Source organism: Schistocerca nitens, chromosome 5, assembly GCF_023898315.1.
Source record: "Schistocerca nitens isolate TAMUIC-IGC-003100 chromosome 5, iqSchNite1.1, whole genome shotgun sequence".
Taxonomy (NCBI): domain Eukaryota; kingdom Metazoa; phylum Arthropoda; class Insecta; order Orthoptera; family Acrididae; genus Schistocerca; species Schistocerca nitens.
Window position 1 is genome coordinate 802,146,971 of NC_064618.1, and position 17,368 is coordinate 802,164,338.

General features: G+C 41.4%; 1 protein-coding gene across 3 annotated transcripts in view; it reads right to left on the reverse strand.

Annotated features, from left to right (window-relative positions):
* LOC126260197 (uncharacterized) overlaps positions 1-17,368 on the reverse strand; it is a 231,378-nt gene that overhangs the window by 122,110 nt on the left and 91,900 nt on the right. The window contains exon 3 of one of the 3 annotated variants that reach the window (XM_049957477.1): positions 14,463-15,962. The exons of the other annotated variants lie outside the window; for them this stretch is intronic. Within the exon in view, the coding sequence (XP_049813434.1) occupies positions 15,460-15,962 (503 nt within the window). The 3' untranslated portion in view covers positions 14,463-15,459. Of the gene's footprint in view, positions 1-14,462; positions 15,963-17,368 lie in introns of those variants that run through there. 3 annotated transcript variants of the gene reach the window in all.

Below are 17,368 nucleotides of genomic sequence, written 5' to 3' on the forward strand. Positions count from 1 at the left end.
ACCGTAGCGGTCACGCGGTTCCAAACTGAAGCGCTTAGAACCGCACGGCCACACCGGCCGGCCGAACTGCTAATAATTGTTGTATATGTTAGAACGTTAATCAGGACAGTTTAACGGGATAAATTTTAACATTTCATGGATTATGTTTCTGACTCAGAGATGAACAACGGTTCACATCCTCGCTGGTAATGGACGCTAACTATGAGAAATCATTGTAGTTATGTAATAGTATATGGCGGAAAAGCTACTGGATGGGACATAAACTGACTTATCGTTAGTGTGTGTTCTTTGTTAATGTTCATGATTGATAAGGAAAGTAACAGATTAGTGAGAGTATTTTATTGATTAATGATGGTTATTTTTCATTTTTTCCTTGTGACCTGTTATCGCACTACTTGTTCTGCCACGTGTGGCTACGAATGCTTTGTGCACTGTACAGGGGCTTAGGATGCAATGGCAGTTCAGTGAATATCAGAATCATTACAGCTTTGCTATGCAAGCATTATGTGTGGTGAATTTTGCTTGAATTTTGTGTGTGTCACGTTGTTATGAGATCCGATAGTCAGAACCACATTCTGCTGATCTCCGATGCTTATCCTTCCCACTACAGTGATATTCACACTGTAGTATTCAATAAAGAAAATATCTTGTATAGCTGGGAGAACTCTGTGTAGTGAGAGATTTCCATTATATGAGACCTTCCTGCTACCTAATAGTGTGACGATCTACGACTCTTGGAGACCAAGACTGATCCCAATTGGGAATTATTACACATAGCATTGCCGATGTAAAATTCCTGCTCTGAAGGGGTGATTAAACGGTAATGTCATTGTCAATCTGAGAAATAAATTCTGCATAGCAACATCCCTGTGTTACCCTTGATATGATGAAGGAAACCTTCAATCATCCCTAGTCCAAATAAATTCCCAGTAATTGATTGTATTTGATTCAGGAGGATAATTAAATGACTAAAATAAATTAAGCCAGAATCAGAAGTTGAACGTAAACAGTTTATGGGCAAAAGCAAATTTCTACTCCCTCTATACCGCATATACTGGCTGATGAGCGTGTCAGGGAGCGTTCTCCGTTGTGCGATACTTCATTTAATCGGAGTGATGAAAGTTAATTTATGTTGTTGATTTATTTTTTGGGGCATAACTGGAAAGGTGCCCTGTTGTCACTAGCTCAGGAAGCGGTGACAGTAGCTTCAAGCTGTAATCATCGAAATAAATAAAAAATTAGACAGCCTTGTGCCCATAGTAAGCACGATTGAAACTGAGACTCGATAACAGAAGACGATAAAATGAAACAGGCAAGTAGGGGTGAGGCAAAAGAAGCTAGACAAAATAATATAAACACCTACTGATATGGTTTATGCAGAACTATGGCATTCGAGACCTCACGGACATAAATGTTCGATGTCGGCTAATGATATTTCGGGTCATACACCGAAAATTAAAACCCAGTCCCTTCAGCTGTTTTCCCTTGTCAGGCCACAAATGCTTATTAGAACTATTAACGAAAAATTTGGCAACCATGTATCTTTTGCATCAGTATGGATATTTCTCCCCCCCCCCCCCCCCCCCATCAACCATGGACCTTGCCGTTGGTGGGGAGGCTTGCGTGCCTCAGCGATACAGATGGCCGTACCGTAGCTGCAACCACAACGGAGGGGTATCTGTTGAGAGGCCAGACAAACATGTGGTTCCTGAAGAGGGGCAGCAGCCTTTTCAGTAGTTGCAGGGGCAACAGTGTGGATGATTGACTGATCTGGCCTTGTAACATTAACCAAAACGGCCTTGCTGTGCTGGTACTGCGAACGGCTGAAAGCAAGGGGAAACCACAGCCGTAATTTTTCCCGAGGACATGCAGCTTTACTGTTTGATTAAATTATGATGGCGTCCTCTTGGGTAAAATATTCCGGAGGTAAAATAGTCCCCCATTCGGATCTCCGGGCGGGGACTACTCAAGAGGACGTCGTTATCAGGAGAAAGAAAACTGGCGTTCTACGGATCGGAGCGTGGAATGTCAGATCCCTTAATCGGGCAGGTAGGTTAGAAAATTTAAAAAGGGAAATGGATGGGTTAAAGTTAGATATAGTGGGAATTACTGAAGTTCGGTGGCAGGAGGAACAAGACTTTTTGTCAGGTGATTACAGGGTAATAAATACAAAATCAAATAGGGGTAATGCAGGAGTAGGTTTAATAATGAATAAAAAAATAGGAGTGCGGGTTAGCTACTACAAACAGCATAGTGAACGCATTATTGTGGCCACGATAGACACAAAGCCCATGCCTACTACAGTAGTACAAGTTTATATGCCAACTAGCACTGCAGATGATGAAGAAATTGATGAAATGTATGATGAGATAAAAGAAATTATTCAGGTAGTGAAGGGAGACGAAAATTTAATAGTCATGGGTGACTGGAATTCGTCAGTAGGGAAAGGGAGAGAAGGAAACATAGTAGGTGAATACGGATTGGGGGTAAGAAATGAAAGAGGAAGCCGAATTGTAGAATTTTGCACAGAGCATAACTTAATCATAGCTAACATTTGGTTCAAGGATCATAAAAGAAGGTTATATACCTGGAAGAATCCTGGAGATACTAAAAGGTATCAGATAGATTATATAATGGTAAGACAGAGATTTAGGTACCAGGTTTTAAATTGTAAGACATTTCCAGGGGCAGATGTGGATTCTGACCACAATCTATTGGATATGAACTGCAGATTGATACTGAAGAAACTGCAAAATGGTGGGAATTAAAGGAGAGGGGACCTGGATAATCTGAAAGAACCAGAGGATGTAGAGAGTTTCAGCGAGAGCATAAGGGAACAATTGACAGGAATGGGGGAAAGAAATACAGTAGAAGAAGAATGGGTAGCTCTGAGGGATGAAGTAGTGAAGGCAGCAGAGGATCAAGTAGGTAAAAAGACGAGGACTAATAGAAATCCTTGGGTAACAGAAGAAATATTGAATTTAATGATGGAAGGAGAAAATATAAAAATGCAGTACATGAAGCAGGAAAAAAGGAATACAAACGTCTCAAAAATGAGATCGACAGGAAGTGCAAAATGGCTAAGCAGGGATGGCTAGAGGACAAATGTAAGGATGTAGAGGCTTGTCTCATTAGGGGTAAGATAGATACTGCCTACAGGAAAATTAGAGACCTTTGGAGAGAAGAGAACCACTTGTATGAACATCAAGAGCTCAGATGGCAACCCAGTTCTAAGCAAAGAAGGGAAAGCAGAAAGGTGGAAGGAGTATATAGAGGGTCTATACAAGGGCGATGTACTTGAGGACAATATTATGGAAATGGAAGAGGATTTAGATGAAGATGAAATGGGAGATATGATACTGCGTGAAGAGTTTGACAGAGCACTGAAAGACCTGAGTCGAAACAAGGCCCCGGGAGTTGACAACATTCCATTAGAACTACTGATGGCTTTGGGAGAACCAGTCATGACAAAACTCTACCATCTGGTGAGTAAGATGTATGAGACAGGTGAAATACCCACAGACTTCAGGAAGAACATAATAATTCCAATCCCAAAGAAAGCAGTTGTTGACAGATGTGAAAATTACCGAACTATCAGTTTAATAAGTCACAGCTGAAAAATACTAACGCGAATTCTTTACAGACGAATGGAAAAACTAGTAGAAGTGGACCTCGGGGAAGATCAGTTTGGATTCCGTAGAAATGTTGGAACACGTGAGGCAATACTAACCTTACGACTTATCTTAGAAGAAAGATTAAGAAAAGGCAAACCTACGTTTCTAGCATTTGTAGACTTAGAGAAAGCTTTTGACAACGTTAACTGGAATACTCTCTTTCAAATACTGAAGTTGACAGGGGTAAAATACAGGGAACGAAAGGCTATTTACAATTTGTACAGAAACCAGATGGCAGTTATAAGAGTTGAGGGGCTTGAAAGGGAAGCAGTGGTTGGGAAAGGAGTGAGACAGGGTTGTAGTCTCTCCCCGATGTTATTCAATCTGTATATTGAGCAAGCAGTAAAGGAAACAAAAGAAAAATTCGGAGTAGATATTAAAATTCATGGAGAAGAAGTAAAAACTTTGAGGTTCGCCGATGACATTGTAATTCTGTCAGAGACAGCAAAGGACTTGGAAGAGCAGTTGAACGGAATGGACAGTGTCTTGAAAGGAGGATATAAGATGAACATCAACAAAAGCAAAACGAGGATAATGGAATGTAGTCAAATTAAATCGGGTGATGCTGAGGGGATTAAATTAGGAAATGAGACACTTAAAGTAGTAAAGGAGTTTTGCTATTTAGGGAGTAAAATAATTGATGATGGTCGAAGTAGAGAGGATATAAAATGTAGACTGGCAATGGCAAGGAAATCGTTTCTGAAGAAGAGAAATTTGTTAACATCGAATAGAGATTTAAGTGTCAGGAAGTCGTTCCTGAAAGTATTTGTATGGAGTGTAGCCATGTATGGAAGTGAAACATGGACGATAACCAGTTTGGACAAGAAGAGAATAGAAGCTTTCGAAATGTGGTGCTACAGAAGAATGCTGAAGATAAGGTGGGTAGATCACGTAACTAAAGAGGAGGTATTGAATAGGATTGGGGAGAAGAGATCGGTTGGTAGGACATGTTTTGGGGCATCAAGGGATCACAAATTTAGCATTGGATGGCAGCGTGGAGAGTAAAAATCGTAGAGGGAGACCAAGAGATGAATACACTAAGCAGATTCAGAAGGATGTAGGTTGCAGTAGTTACTGGGAGATGAAGAAGCTTGCACAGGATAGAGTAGCATGGAGAGCTGCATCAAACCAGTCTCAGGACTGAAGACCACAACAACATGGATATTTCTACTGAGCGGGAGCATTATATACCTGAATATAGTTTCATAGATCTTATTAGTTAATTTCCCTGTCACTTGTGACCAAAAGAGCATTAGAATAACATCCCATGATTGGAAATCACTAGAAATTTTCCTGTACATCAGAAATTAGGTTAGAAAATTTAAAAAGGGAAATGGATAGCTTAAAGTTAGATATAGTGGGAATTTGTGAAGTTCGGTGGCAGGAGGAACAATACTTCCGGTCAGGTGAATTCAGGATTATAAATACAAAATCAAATAAGGGTAATGGAGGAGTAGGTTTAATAATGAATAAAAAATACGAATGCGGTCAAGTTACTACAAACAGCATAGTGATCGCATTATTGTGGAAAAGATAGCTAAGAAGACAAACCTACCACAGTAGAACAAGTTTATATGCCAACTAGCTCCGCAGATGACGAAGAGATTGATGAAACGTATGATGAGATAAAAGAAATTATTCAAATAGTGAAGAGAGACGAAAATTTAATAATGATGGGTGACTGGAATTCGATAGTAGGAAAAGGAAGAGAAGGAAACGTAGCAGGTGAATATGGAATGGTGGTAAGGAATGAAAGAGGAAGCCGACTGGTAGAATTTTACACAGAGCATAACGTAATCATAACTAACACTTGGTTCAATAATCATGAAAGAAGGTTGTATACATGGAAGAAGCGTCGAGATACTGGAAGGTTCAAAATGGTTCAAATGCCCTGAACACTATGGGACTTAACATGTGAGGTCATCCGTCCCCTAGAACTTAGAACTACTTAAACCTAACTAACCTAAGGACATCACACACATCCATGCCCGAGGCAGGATTCGAACCTGCGAGCGTAGCAGTCGCGTGGTTCCGGACTGAATCACATAAAACCACTCGGTCACCACGACTGGCAGATACTGGAAGGATTCAGATAGATTATATAATGGTAAGACAGAGATTTAGGGACCAGGTTTTAAATAGTAAGACATTTCCAGGGGCATATGTGGACTCTGACCACAATCTATTGGTTATGAACTGTAGATTAAAACTGAAGAAACTGCAAAAAGGTCGTAATTTAAGGAGATGGGACCTGAATAAACTGACTAAACCAGAGGTTGTACAGAGTTTCAGGGAGAGCATTATGGAACGATTGACAAGAATGGGGGAAAGAAATACAGTAAAAGAAGAATGGGTAGCTTTGATACATTAAATAGTGAAGGCAGCAGAGGATCAAGTAGGTAAAAAGACGAGTGATAATAGAAATCCTTGGGTAACAGAAGAGACATTGAATTTAGTGGATAAAAGGAGAAAATACAAAAATGCATTAAATGAAGCAGGTAAAATGGAATAGAAACGTCTCAAAATGAGATCGACAGGAAGTGCAAAATGGCTAAGCAGGGATGGCTAGAGGATAAATGAAAAGATGTAGAGGCGTATATCACTAGGGGTAAGATAGATAATGCCTACAGGAAAATTAAAGAGACCTTTGGAGAAAAGAAAACCACTTGCATGAATATCAGATCAGATGGAAACCCAGTTCTAAGCAAAAAGGGAAAGCAGAAAGGTGGAAGGAGTATATAGAGGGTCTATACAAGGGCGATGTAATCGAGAACAATATTATGGAAATGGAAGAGGATTTAGATGAAGATGAAATGGGAGATATGATACTGCGTGAAGAGTTTGACACAGCACTGATAGACCTAAGTCGAAACATGGCCCCGGGAGTAGGCAACATTCCATTGTGACTACTGATAGCCTTGGGTGAGCCATCCCTGACAAAACTCTACCATCCGGTGAGAAAGATGTATCAGACAGGCGGAATACCCTCAGAACTTAAAGAAGAATATAATAATTCCAATCCCAAAGAAAGCAGGTGTTGACAGATGTGAAAATCACCGAACTATCAGTTTAATAAGTCACGGCTGAAAAATACTAACGCGAATTCTTTACAGACGAATGGAAAAACTAGTAGAAGCCGACCTTGGGGGAAGATCAGTTTGGATTCCGTGGAATTATTGGAACACGTGAGGCAATACTGGCCCTACGACTTATAGGGAGCGAAAGGCTATTTACAATTTGTACAGAAACCAAATGGCAGTTATAAGAGTTGAGGGTCATGAAAGGGAAGCAGTGGTTGGGAAGAGAGTGAGACAGGGTTGTAGCCTCTCCCCGATGTTGTTCAATCTGTATATTGAGCAAGTAGTGAAGGAAAAAAAAGAAAAATTCGGAGTAGGTATTAAAATCCATGGAGAAGAAGTAAAAACCTTGAGGTTCGCCGATGACATTGTAATTCTGTCAGAGACAGTAAAGGACTTGGAAGAGCAGTTGAACGGAATTATAGCGTCTTGAAAGGAGGATTTAAGATGAACATCAACAAAAGCAAAACGAGGATAATGGAATGTAGTCGAATTAAGTCGGGAGATGCTGAGGGTATTAGATTAGGAAATGAGACACTTAAAGTTGTAAAGGAGTTTTGCTATTTGGGGAGCAAAATAACTGATGATGGTCGAAGTAGAGAGGATATAAAATGTAGACTGGCAATGGCAAGGAAAGCGTTTCTGAAGAAGAGAAATTTGTTAACATCGAGTATAGATTTCAGTGTCAGGAAGTCATTTCTGAAAGTATTTGTATGGAATGTAGCCATGTATGGAAGTGAAACATGGACGATAAATAGTTTGGACAAGAAGAGAATAGAAGCTTTCGAAATGTAGTGCTACAGAAGAATGCTGAAGATTAGATGGGTAGATCACATAACTAATGAGGAGATATTGGGGAGAAGAGGACTTTGTGGCACAACTTGACTAGAAGGGATCGATTGGTAGGACATGTTCTGAGACATCAAGGGATCACCCATTTAGCATTGGAGGGCAGCGTGGAGGGTAAAAATCGTAGAGGGAGACCAAGAGATGAATACACCAAGCAGATTCAGAAGGATGTAGGTTGCAGTAGGTACTGGGAGATGAAGAAGCTTGCACAGGATAGAGTAGCATGGAGAGCTGCATCAAACCTGTCTCAGGACTGATGACCACAACAACAACAACACTTTTCCGACTTTGATAAAGGTCAGATTGTAGCTGTGGTGTGCGTACTGTAAGACCTTCGGTACACGCACCATGAGATTATTTGACTTGTCGCTCTAACGAAGTAGGCGAGTGTCAGCAATATGTCTCGCGGTCTTATCGTGGCGTGTTTATCTTCTGCCGTTAGGTCAGACGTTAGAAATGCCACTTACACGCTTAGAGTAGCAGATTCACGGTGGCCAACTTTAAACAGAACTTGATTAATTTTCACACACATTTATTAAAATAATAACAAGCCTGAAAATAACTTAACTTGGTACTGGATGCTATTTACAATTGACAATCTGAAGTTCCTTTGGTCTTGGCACGTTAATCTTATTCTCTGATACTTGACATAAGTGTCTATACATTTATCTTCATGGCTATGTACAGGAATCTGGTAATCTTATTAGGCGCAGACTGAAACTTGACTACAGACTAATGCAGACTAATGCAGACTGACTAATCGGAGGTCTGTACACTCGTTATAATACCTCCCGCGTTCAGGTATCACCACGCGAGTGTGATCCGCGATGAGAAAAGGTTCTACGTTAGCAGCAATCTCATTGGCTGCATTACATTTTAATACGCGGATCGGCGTAAGCAGAATTTGGTCCGTCTGTATGGCAGCGCCATCTCGTAGTGCGGACGAGCGCTGCGCCTGCGCTGTTGTGCTTAGCGGCGCGCGCTCTAGTGGGAAAGTTGTGTATGCGCTGACTACGCGGAACTATGTACACAACAGTTGCCTATCGCAATTGCGGTTTATCGTATCGCAACACTGCTGCTCGCGTTGGTCGAGATCCAATGACTGTTAGCAAAATATGGAATTGGTGGGTTCAGGAGAGTAATACGGAACGCCGTGCTGGATCCCAACGGCCTCGTATCACTAGCAGTTGAGATGACAGGCATCTTATCCGCATGGCTGTAACGGATCGTGCAGCCACGTCTCGATCCCTGAGTCAACAGATGGGGACGTTTGCAAGACAACAACCATCTGCACGAACAGTTCGACGACGTCTGCAGCAGAATAGACTATCAGCTCGGAGACCATGGCTGTGGTCTCCCAGACAGGAGCGCCTGCGATGGTGTCCGCGACGTCGAACCTGGGTGCACGAATGTCAAAACGTCATTTTTCCGGATGAATCCTGGTTCTGTTTACAGCATCATGATGGTCGCATCCGTGTTTGGCGACATTGCGGTGAACGCACATTGGAAGCGTGTATTCGTCATCGCCATACTGGCGTATCACCCGGCGTGATGGTATCGTTACACGTCTCGGTCACCTCCTGTTCGAATTGACGGTACTTTGAACAGTGGACGTTACATTTCAGATGTGTTACGACCCGTGGCTGTACCCTTCATTCGATCCCTGCGAAACCCTACATTTCAGCACGATAATTCACGACCGCATGTTGCAGGTCTTGTACGGGCCTTTCTGGATGCAGAAAATGTTCGACTGTTGCCCTGGCCAGCACACTCACCAGATCTTTCACCAATTGAAAACGTCTGGTCAGTGGTGGCCGAGCAACTGGCTCGTCATAATACGCCAGTAACTACTCTTGATGAACTGTGGTATCGTGTTGAAGCTGCGTGGGCAGCTGTACCTGTACAAGTCATCCAAGCTTCTTTAGACTCAATGCCCAGGCGTATCAATACCGTTATTACGGTCAGAGGTGGTTGTTCTGGGTACTGATTTCTCAGGATCTATGCGCCCATATTTCGTGAAAATGTAATCACGTGTCAGTTCTAGTATAATACATTTGCCTAATGAATACCCGTTTATCATCTGCATTTCTTCTTGGTGTAGCAATTTTAATGGCCAGTAGTGTATGATTTCATGTCAGGTGTAAGTAAATTTTAGCTTGCACTGATGGTTCATTTATTTTCCATGTTGGCGACCTCAAGGAAGACAAATGTGGACGTATGTTTGAGTCAAACGAAGACTGTTACATATCAGACGTCTTCGCAGCACTTTTTGGGTCATAAATTACAATAATCGGGTCATATTTTTTTTTGAGGGGGGGGGGATTATTATGGCAGGAACTGAAAGTTCACATAATTGTGTTATAAATTATACAGACGCACGGCTGAACCCATCAATTGTACTAATGAGTTAGATTATCTGTCTTGGATAAACCTTGCAGTGATGCAGGCTGGTCTCATATCCCCAACCAACAGGTAATGCTCTTTAAATTTGTTTGCTATTTACACGTAATTCAACTGGCATAGAAGGGATAGGGAGCTGGGAGGCGGGATGGAGAAGGGGCAGCGGGTTGTGAGGAGATGACCTTGAACTTAATAGACATCTAGCAACAGACCAGTGTGGTCTTGTGTGCACAGCCGTTCACATTCTGGGTCCCCCTAAAATCGCTTCATGAGGATGCTATAACACAGATGCTAGAGGTAATGGTTGTAGCACCCCTGACTGATTTTTAAGGCAATGACCATTGTGAACTGTCTGTTGTCTCCTACGCCAGCTAATTTACATTTCATACCACTTTCTAACACACTGAAAGACGCGCACTTCATTCACCATTCAGTGCTCGCATTTCATATTTCTAATCCCAGCATTCTGATATTCGGCAAAATAATAATTCAGGCAATATTAATAATTTCTGTGGGTTGCCTGATTTATTCGACGATTTTTACAGTTTGTCTCATACTGATCTGTGAGAGGATCTTGGCGCTAGGAATTTTCTTTATTTATGGGCAAAGGCAGCAGTCTTCCTAGCAGCCATGATGGCTTCCTGTTCCTTTTTCCGATCGCCATGGTAGCTCGTGGTGTCGTTTGAACGTTCAGTAGTGGCCAAAGTTTCTCCTGTTCTCAGTTCCCCAACCTGCCTTACCAACCTTGTAACTGCTATTTCTGCTCGATTTTAAACATCGCGTGGTCGCCTCCCTGTGATATTCCGGCCCTGTTACTGGCCGGTTCTGGTACGCGCCCGTTTTTCGCGGGAGGTGCTGCTTCCCGGAGATGAAGTTCGGTAAGCATGAGCGCCGACGTGCACTTTAGATTCGCGCCCTGCGGCTCAGAGGGAACCTTGTAGGTCATTATGAATAGCTTCGCGTCATGCGGGTTTTATTCTTTTAGTACGGGAGGCTACCTAGCGATTCACGCACAGTAGCATCTTTCTTAGTCTTTGGCTGATTCATGGTGGTGGTCGTTGCATGCCTGCAACCCCATCCTTTAGTAAATTGGACCCCATTTGATAATACGGCGATCGTTCCTAAAATTCCTTTTCGCCTGCTATCGTGGCTTGTTATGAACGTACGTTGGGGCAGGCTGCTGAACTCGAATCTGCTTTCCCCACCCCCCTTTGTTTTTATTATTGTTCAGTTTTCAACTGTTTCATAAATGGGTCCATTAACCTTACATTCTCCCTTTCATTGCGTGAAATCATCCCTAGTGTCACAGAATAATGCAGAACAATAACGGTTGCTATGAGGTCGCGCAGGTCTCGCGCCATTAACGATAGGATAAAGATTCAATATCGTGCGCCTGGCACGACCACTGCACGCATGGCACCGAAAACAGTAATCATCATTTTCAATTATTCCCCATTGATAAACTGGGAAGTGTTCACTGCTCAGTGTGAGTACGTGAGCACTAAATCCACTTGATGTGGTGGAAGTAGTGGCCTCTGTTTTACCTTGCTGGTTTAGACAAAATATAAAAAATCACAGCCCCTACAGCAAGTATTAGTAACCTGAAAATAACGAGCCACCGCTTTTAATACCATCGGACCCTCTGTAAATGTAAGTGGACTTGTTTGTTTCAGGTCAGTTAGTGCAGATTTTCGGTATACCACACATTGTCCCATTCGCTTTTGACCACGTCTCTGCCTACAGCAATTAAATCGTCCACTGGATTGCATTGCTTTCGTATTCCAGTCTTTGTTGCATTCGTTGTCAGTCGGTGGGCTTTCTCGTTTCCCACAATCCAAGCATGCCCCATGGGCAATACAAATAATATCTCTGTACTATTTCTTTTAGCTCTGATACGGCGGCAGCTATTTGGTATGGTAAGCAACAATACCCTTTATGTTTATCATTTGTTATCAGTGTCGCGAAACACAGACAGTGAGTCCATCATTGTTACGATAACGGTTATCAGTGTTGATCGTGCTGTATATTATTGCGTTTTCAATGGCCAAGAGTTCAGCCATGTAAATTTACACTTTTTCGGAAGGCGAAATAGCTCACTGTTTTTATTCTTGATATGTGCAAAGGTGTAGCTGACGGAGTCATCGTATTGGGAGCCATCGGGATGCACATTCGCAATACTTGATCATTGTTGGAAAGGATTTCTGTTGTCAGTCACTGTAGCCTCAGACTAGTCCACATTAATATATGTGTTCACTACCTAACTGAAATGTCTGTACTCTTGCAAAGTACCGCAGCAACAGCATCCTCCAAATGAGACTGCATGCCTGCTTGGCGTTGAAAATGGCTCTACCGCTGGTGGTGTCGATCTATGGGGCCAGTATCGGTTGATGTAGCATCTCGCTGTACGGTCCGAAATTCAATTTGTAGACTCATCCCAAAAGCCTTGTTGACCTTTGACAACATATTTCCTACCGAGGTATTTTCTACATATATTGTGCTTCCATTGTTTTGGTTAAAGTGCATTCGTCACACGGGGTCCTAGAGGTCCTATGTATAATCGGAGAGCTTTGTACTGATACCTGTCGGGTCATACAACATGCAGGCTTAATCTGTGTGAGCTCGCAGCAGCGCGCAGTGCGTGTGTAAAGCTATCAATGTCCATAGTGATTCCCAGTGTGGCACGATCAAGGTGCTTTCGCACTTCGCTTTGATTTGGTCCATTTAAGCTTATATCTTCTGTCTCATATTTCATGAGAAGTTGCTGGACTAACAACCATTATGTATCTTTTTGTCTTCTCTTGTGGCTCTCCAATATATCTTTGGCAGCTCGTAGGACATAGTCAGTAGTGAGGTTCACTCAGCAAATGTTTTAGACATGTTACAGCCGCCGACAGAGGATGCCAGCTTTCCAATGTTGCTCTTGCGCTTTATTCTGGGACCGTCATCGGCTAATGACGTACACTGTTGGACGAAGGTGTTCTCTAGCCTTTTCTACATTTGGTCGGGAAGGCAGCATACTTTGACTCGCACGCTGCCTGCAGATCGCGATGATGAGGTGGGGCTCATACCCTAGATGGTTACCACAATCATCATTAAGCTGAAAGTCGGGGCTCCCACTCATGTTCTTAGTAATCGCCTTTAACAGCCCAATAACTGGGATAAATGAAGTGCGGGCTGAGTGAAAACATTAGATTCTAAAAGCACAGTACAAGCGATAAAATTCTGTTAGTCCATGTGCTTTCAAACAAATAACTGTAATTTAAACGAACATATAATCTTGACAGATTTGGTTAACTAGGAAGAAAAAGAGAGATAGAAAAAACCAGCAACGCGTTTACACATATTTATGATTCTGTGACTGCAAGATTCATGTCACATATCAGCATTTAGGTTCTACGCTGCTTATTTCCGACGCCGGCCGCTGTGACCGAGCGGTTCTAGGCGCTTCAGTCCGGAACCGCGTACAGCTGCTACGATCGCAGGTTCGAATCCTGCCTCGGGCGTGGATGTGTGTGATGTCCTTAGGTTAGTTAGGTTCAAGTAGTTCTAAGTCTGGTGGACTGATGGCCTCAGATGTTAAGTGCTTAGAGACATTTGAACCATTTTCTTTTTTTTAATGTTCCTACACGAGTCAAATAAAGTATCACATTCTCCAATTTGCTTTCGATTCTGGCAATTTTTGTTCACGTGCGTTACTCAAAATAAAGGAGACAAATGTGGATTTGGTGTGTGTGTGTGTGTGTGTGTGTGTGTGTGCGTGTGTGTGTGTGTGTGTGTGTGTGTCGGGGGAGGGGGGGGGGATGTCAGAGAAAACTGATCCTGACAGTGACACTATGCACCCAATGCTTGTGGGACAGATATGTAGTTGTAGTTGTTGGTACAATCGTTGTGAAATTTTATCTCCTTCAGTCGATATACTGTTTCGAATTCATATCGGAAAACCGAGCACTGTAATCAGATTTATGTGGCTCGTTTGCCCCATTTTAGTAATAGTAAAACTAATGTGATTTCAGAAACTGAATGACATAGAAATCGTTTTTGTCTCTAAATTTGTAGGCAGTCATGACAAACGTTTTGCTTGATTCTGGGCTGTCTTAGTGAAATTAATCACATCTCAGTTTAAAAACCGGAGCAAAAGCTAACAATTAAATTAATTGCAAGAATTTGTTCATACCAAAAAATTAATTTTTGCAGCTAACCATCTGCACTCAATCAGTGGTAATAGTATGTGGGAAATAAAGACAAATTAAAGACTAAATTCAAATATTAATAAATGAAATTCGTTTAATTTCAAGGCAAAACTTATTTAATGAAACGTTTCTTTCACAGAACGTTACAGTATATTGTTGGAGAGCCAAGGAAACATTAACAAATAATAAAAACATAGTGTTACGAAAAATTCTCTTCAAGAGTGAAATGTAGTTAATAGTGAAAAGGGACAGGTGGCAATATAAATTCCACCTCTTACATCACACAAACCAAAAAATTTAATTGCTTGATTCCTGTAACATAAGTTTTTATGTTTATATCGCTGTTTGGATTGTATTGGTGACTCATGCAGCTGTGACAGAAAGCTTACTAAAGTACAAGAACGAAAACCTCAGGTATGCATTTGTAATATCCTCGGAAAAAGCTGTAACGCTTAACACCTATCTCTTTGACACGGCCGTTAAACACCATAAAAATTAATTATTGTATTTCATTATTAAACATACATCAATAAATGTCTTTCAGGAATTTAAAAAAAAACATATAAGGTAATTATATGATTATGTAAGGTTCAGCCGACACATCTTCAATGATAAAACAGAAGAAAAGTAACAGGTATTAAATCGTGATGGTCCTTCGGAGATATTCTTCGGAAAGAATAATAAGAAAACATCAAGAAAGAATTGTACAGTACCACAAAAGTTGAACGCACTAAATGTCAACTCCTGGAATAGATTTCCGTGACTACTTTCATACGCTTAATGACATTATATTTCTCGGTAAAATTGGCGTTTGCAATGCGGCTGGGGGATTTGTTAAGCTGCTGACTAGGATGTTTGTTTTCTGGTGGTGAAGGATGACTGAATTTTCTTCAGAAATTACAAATGCTTCTTGATCTGTTGGAGTACCCTTACAGGCATACTGGCGACTCCAGGGACATTTCAATTAAGACTTGCCTCCCCTTGAAGGATGTTAGGAAAGCACAGTATAAAGATGATATCCACTCTCACTGTAATCATCAGCTGCGTAAATTATTCCCAGATGCATTTACTTGGTGACAGCTAGAATTAATATAGTGTCTTGTTGTTAGTAAAATATCACAGCGATACTTGACGAATCCTGTATTTTTTCGTTTGTTCCGTTTTTATTCAAACCTTCACATTGCTATTGGGATCTTCCTATACACATCCTACAGGATTATAATCCTCCCCAACGTTGTGGTTCCCGAAGTCAAATTTGATGCAATCGTGTTAATATATGGTCCACAAGCTGTCCATTCTTTGCCCCAGAAAATGTTGTAAGGGTCCCGAAATTTGAGTCTCCGTTGTAGTTGTACGTTTGACTGAAGTCGTTTGTACGAATTTCGTTTCACTGTACTTGTAGGTTTGTACAAAATTTGTTTTCTCTTTTGCAATTGTAGGTTTATCCGAAATTTGAGTCTCCGTTGTAGTTGTAGGTTTGGCTGAAGTCGTTTGTACGAATTTTGTTTGACTGTTGTAGTTGTAGGTTTGTCCAGAATTTGTTTTCTCTGTTGCAATTGTAGTTTTATCCGAAATTTGTTTCTCCGTTGTAGTTGTAGGTTTGTATTCACGCGTTGTTGGCTGCTCGTGTTTTGGCTTCGAATCGCTGTTATTGTTTCTACCCTTGCAGGGTTTATCCTCTTTGTGTCCTCCCCTATTACATCCTGTCTCTTGGCCCACAGCAACCGTAATGTTTTGTGGGTTCTCCGTATTTAGCTCGTTCGGCGATGTACCTGCAAATAATAAATAAAAACATGTGACTCATGTACATCTTCAGTATTAAACATAATTATGTACTAGTCATGTGCTCCATTTAAGCCCTTCGGGGTGATAACATTAAAGATTGTTATACCGATCATAGGAGTTTGTGGTTGCACAACGAGAAGCTACGCAAAATAATTCGCTCACACAATGGCCATTTGAATCTGAAAATGCCTTTAAACTGACTTTCATTTTACTAGTCATATTTTCTAGGTCCTCTCTTTACATTCCCATGAAAATGATGATTGAAGGTGTGATTGTTTCAGTTGTAGAAAAGACAGAACTAATCATGGACGGTGGTTGTTTTGAGAAGGGAAATCTTTGGGCAAACTTGAGCAAAGAGGTTTGCAGAGGTTTTCATAACGTATCGATAATTTAGAGAGCGTCAGGCAGTTCCGTCAGCAGGAGACCACTCACGAGTAGTTCAAACTGTAAGACGTCGGCCATGGCTGAGCCACTTTAGGGCTCAGAGTGAGGATGTCTGCACGTCTAGGTACTGCTATAGTAAGAAAACCAGCTGAGAAATCAGCTGTAATATCTTGGATGATGCTCGAAAGATATTATTTAAAGATATTATAGTAGAAAAATGTTCGAATCCGTACTTTTCGTGTTTTTGACAATTCAGATGATAGTAACAGAGTAGCTGCGACAGCTGGAGTATGTTTCTGGCCCTAAGCGTGGCACCTTTGTGTTTGGAAGTAAGTGCTTCAAAATTCTTTAGTTACGAGATTGGATAAAATCATTCATCTCTGTGGGGTTTATGACCATTATTTGGATTTGATGCTATTTTCTGTGTGTGATTCTGTTGAGTGCACCTCAGGTTGAACACATACAGAAACTTGAACTTTTAAAGTTTCGTATTTTTACGGTCTGTTACGAACTGCTAATAAAAATGGTTCATATGGCTCTGAGCACTATGGGACTTAACTTCTGAGGTCATCAGTCCCCTAGAACTTAGAACTACTTAAACCTAACTAACCTAAGGACATCTCATACATCCATGCCCGAGGCAGGATTCGAACCTGCGACCGTAGCGGTCACGAGGTTCCAAACTGAAGTGCTTAGAACCGCACGGCCACACCGGCCGGCCGCACTTCTAATAATTGTTGTATATGTTAGAACGTTAATCAGGACAGTTTAACGGGATAAATTTTAACATTTCATGGATTTTGTTTCTGACTCAGAGATGAATAACGGTTCACATCCTCGCTGGTAACGGACGCTAACTATGAGAAATCATTGTAGTTATGTAATAGTATATGGCGGAAAAGCTACTGGATGGGGCATAGACTGACTTATCGTTAGTGTGTGTTCTTTATTAATGTTCATCATTGATAAGGAAAATAACAGATTAGTGAGAGTATTTTATTGATTAATG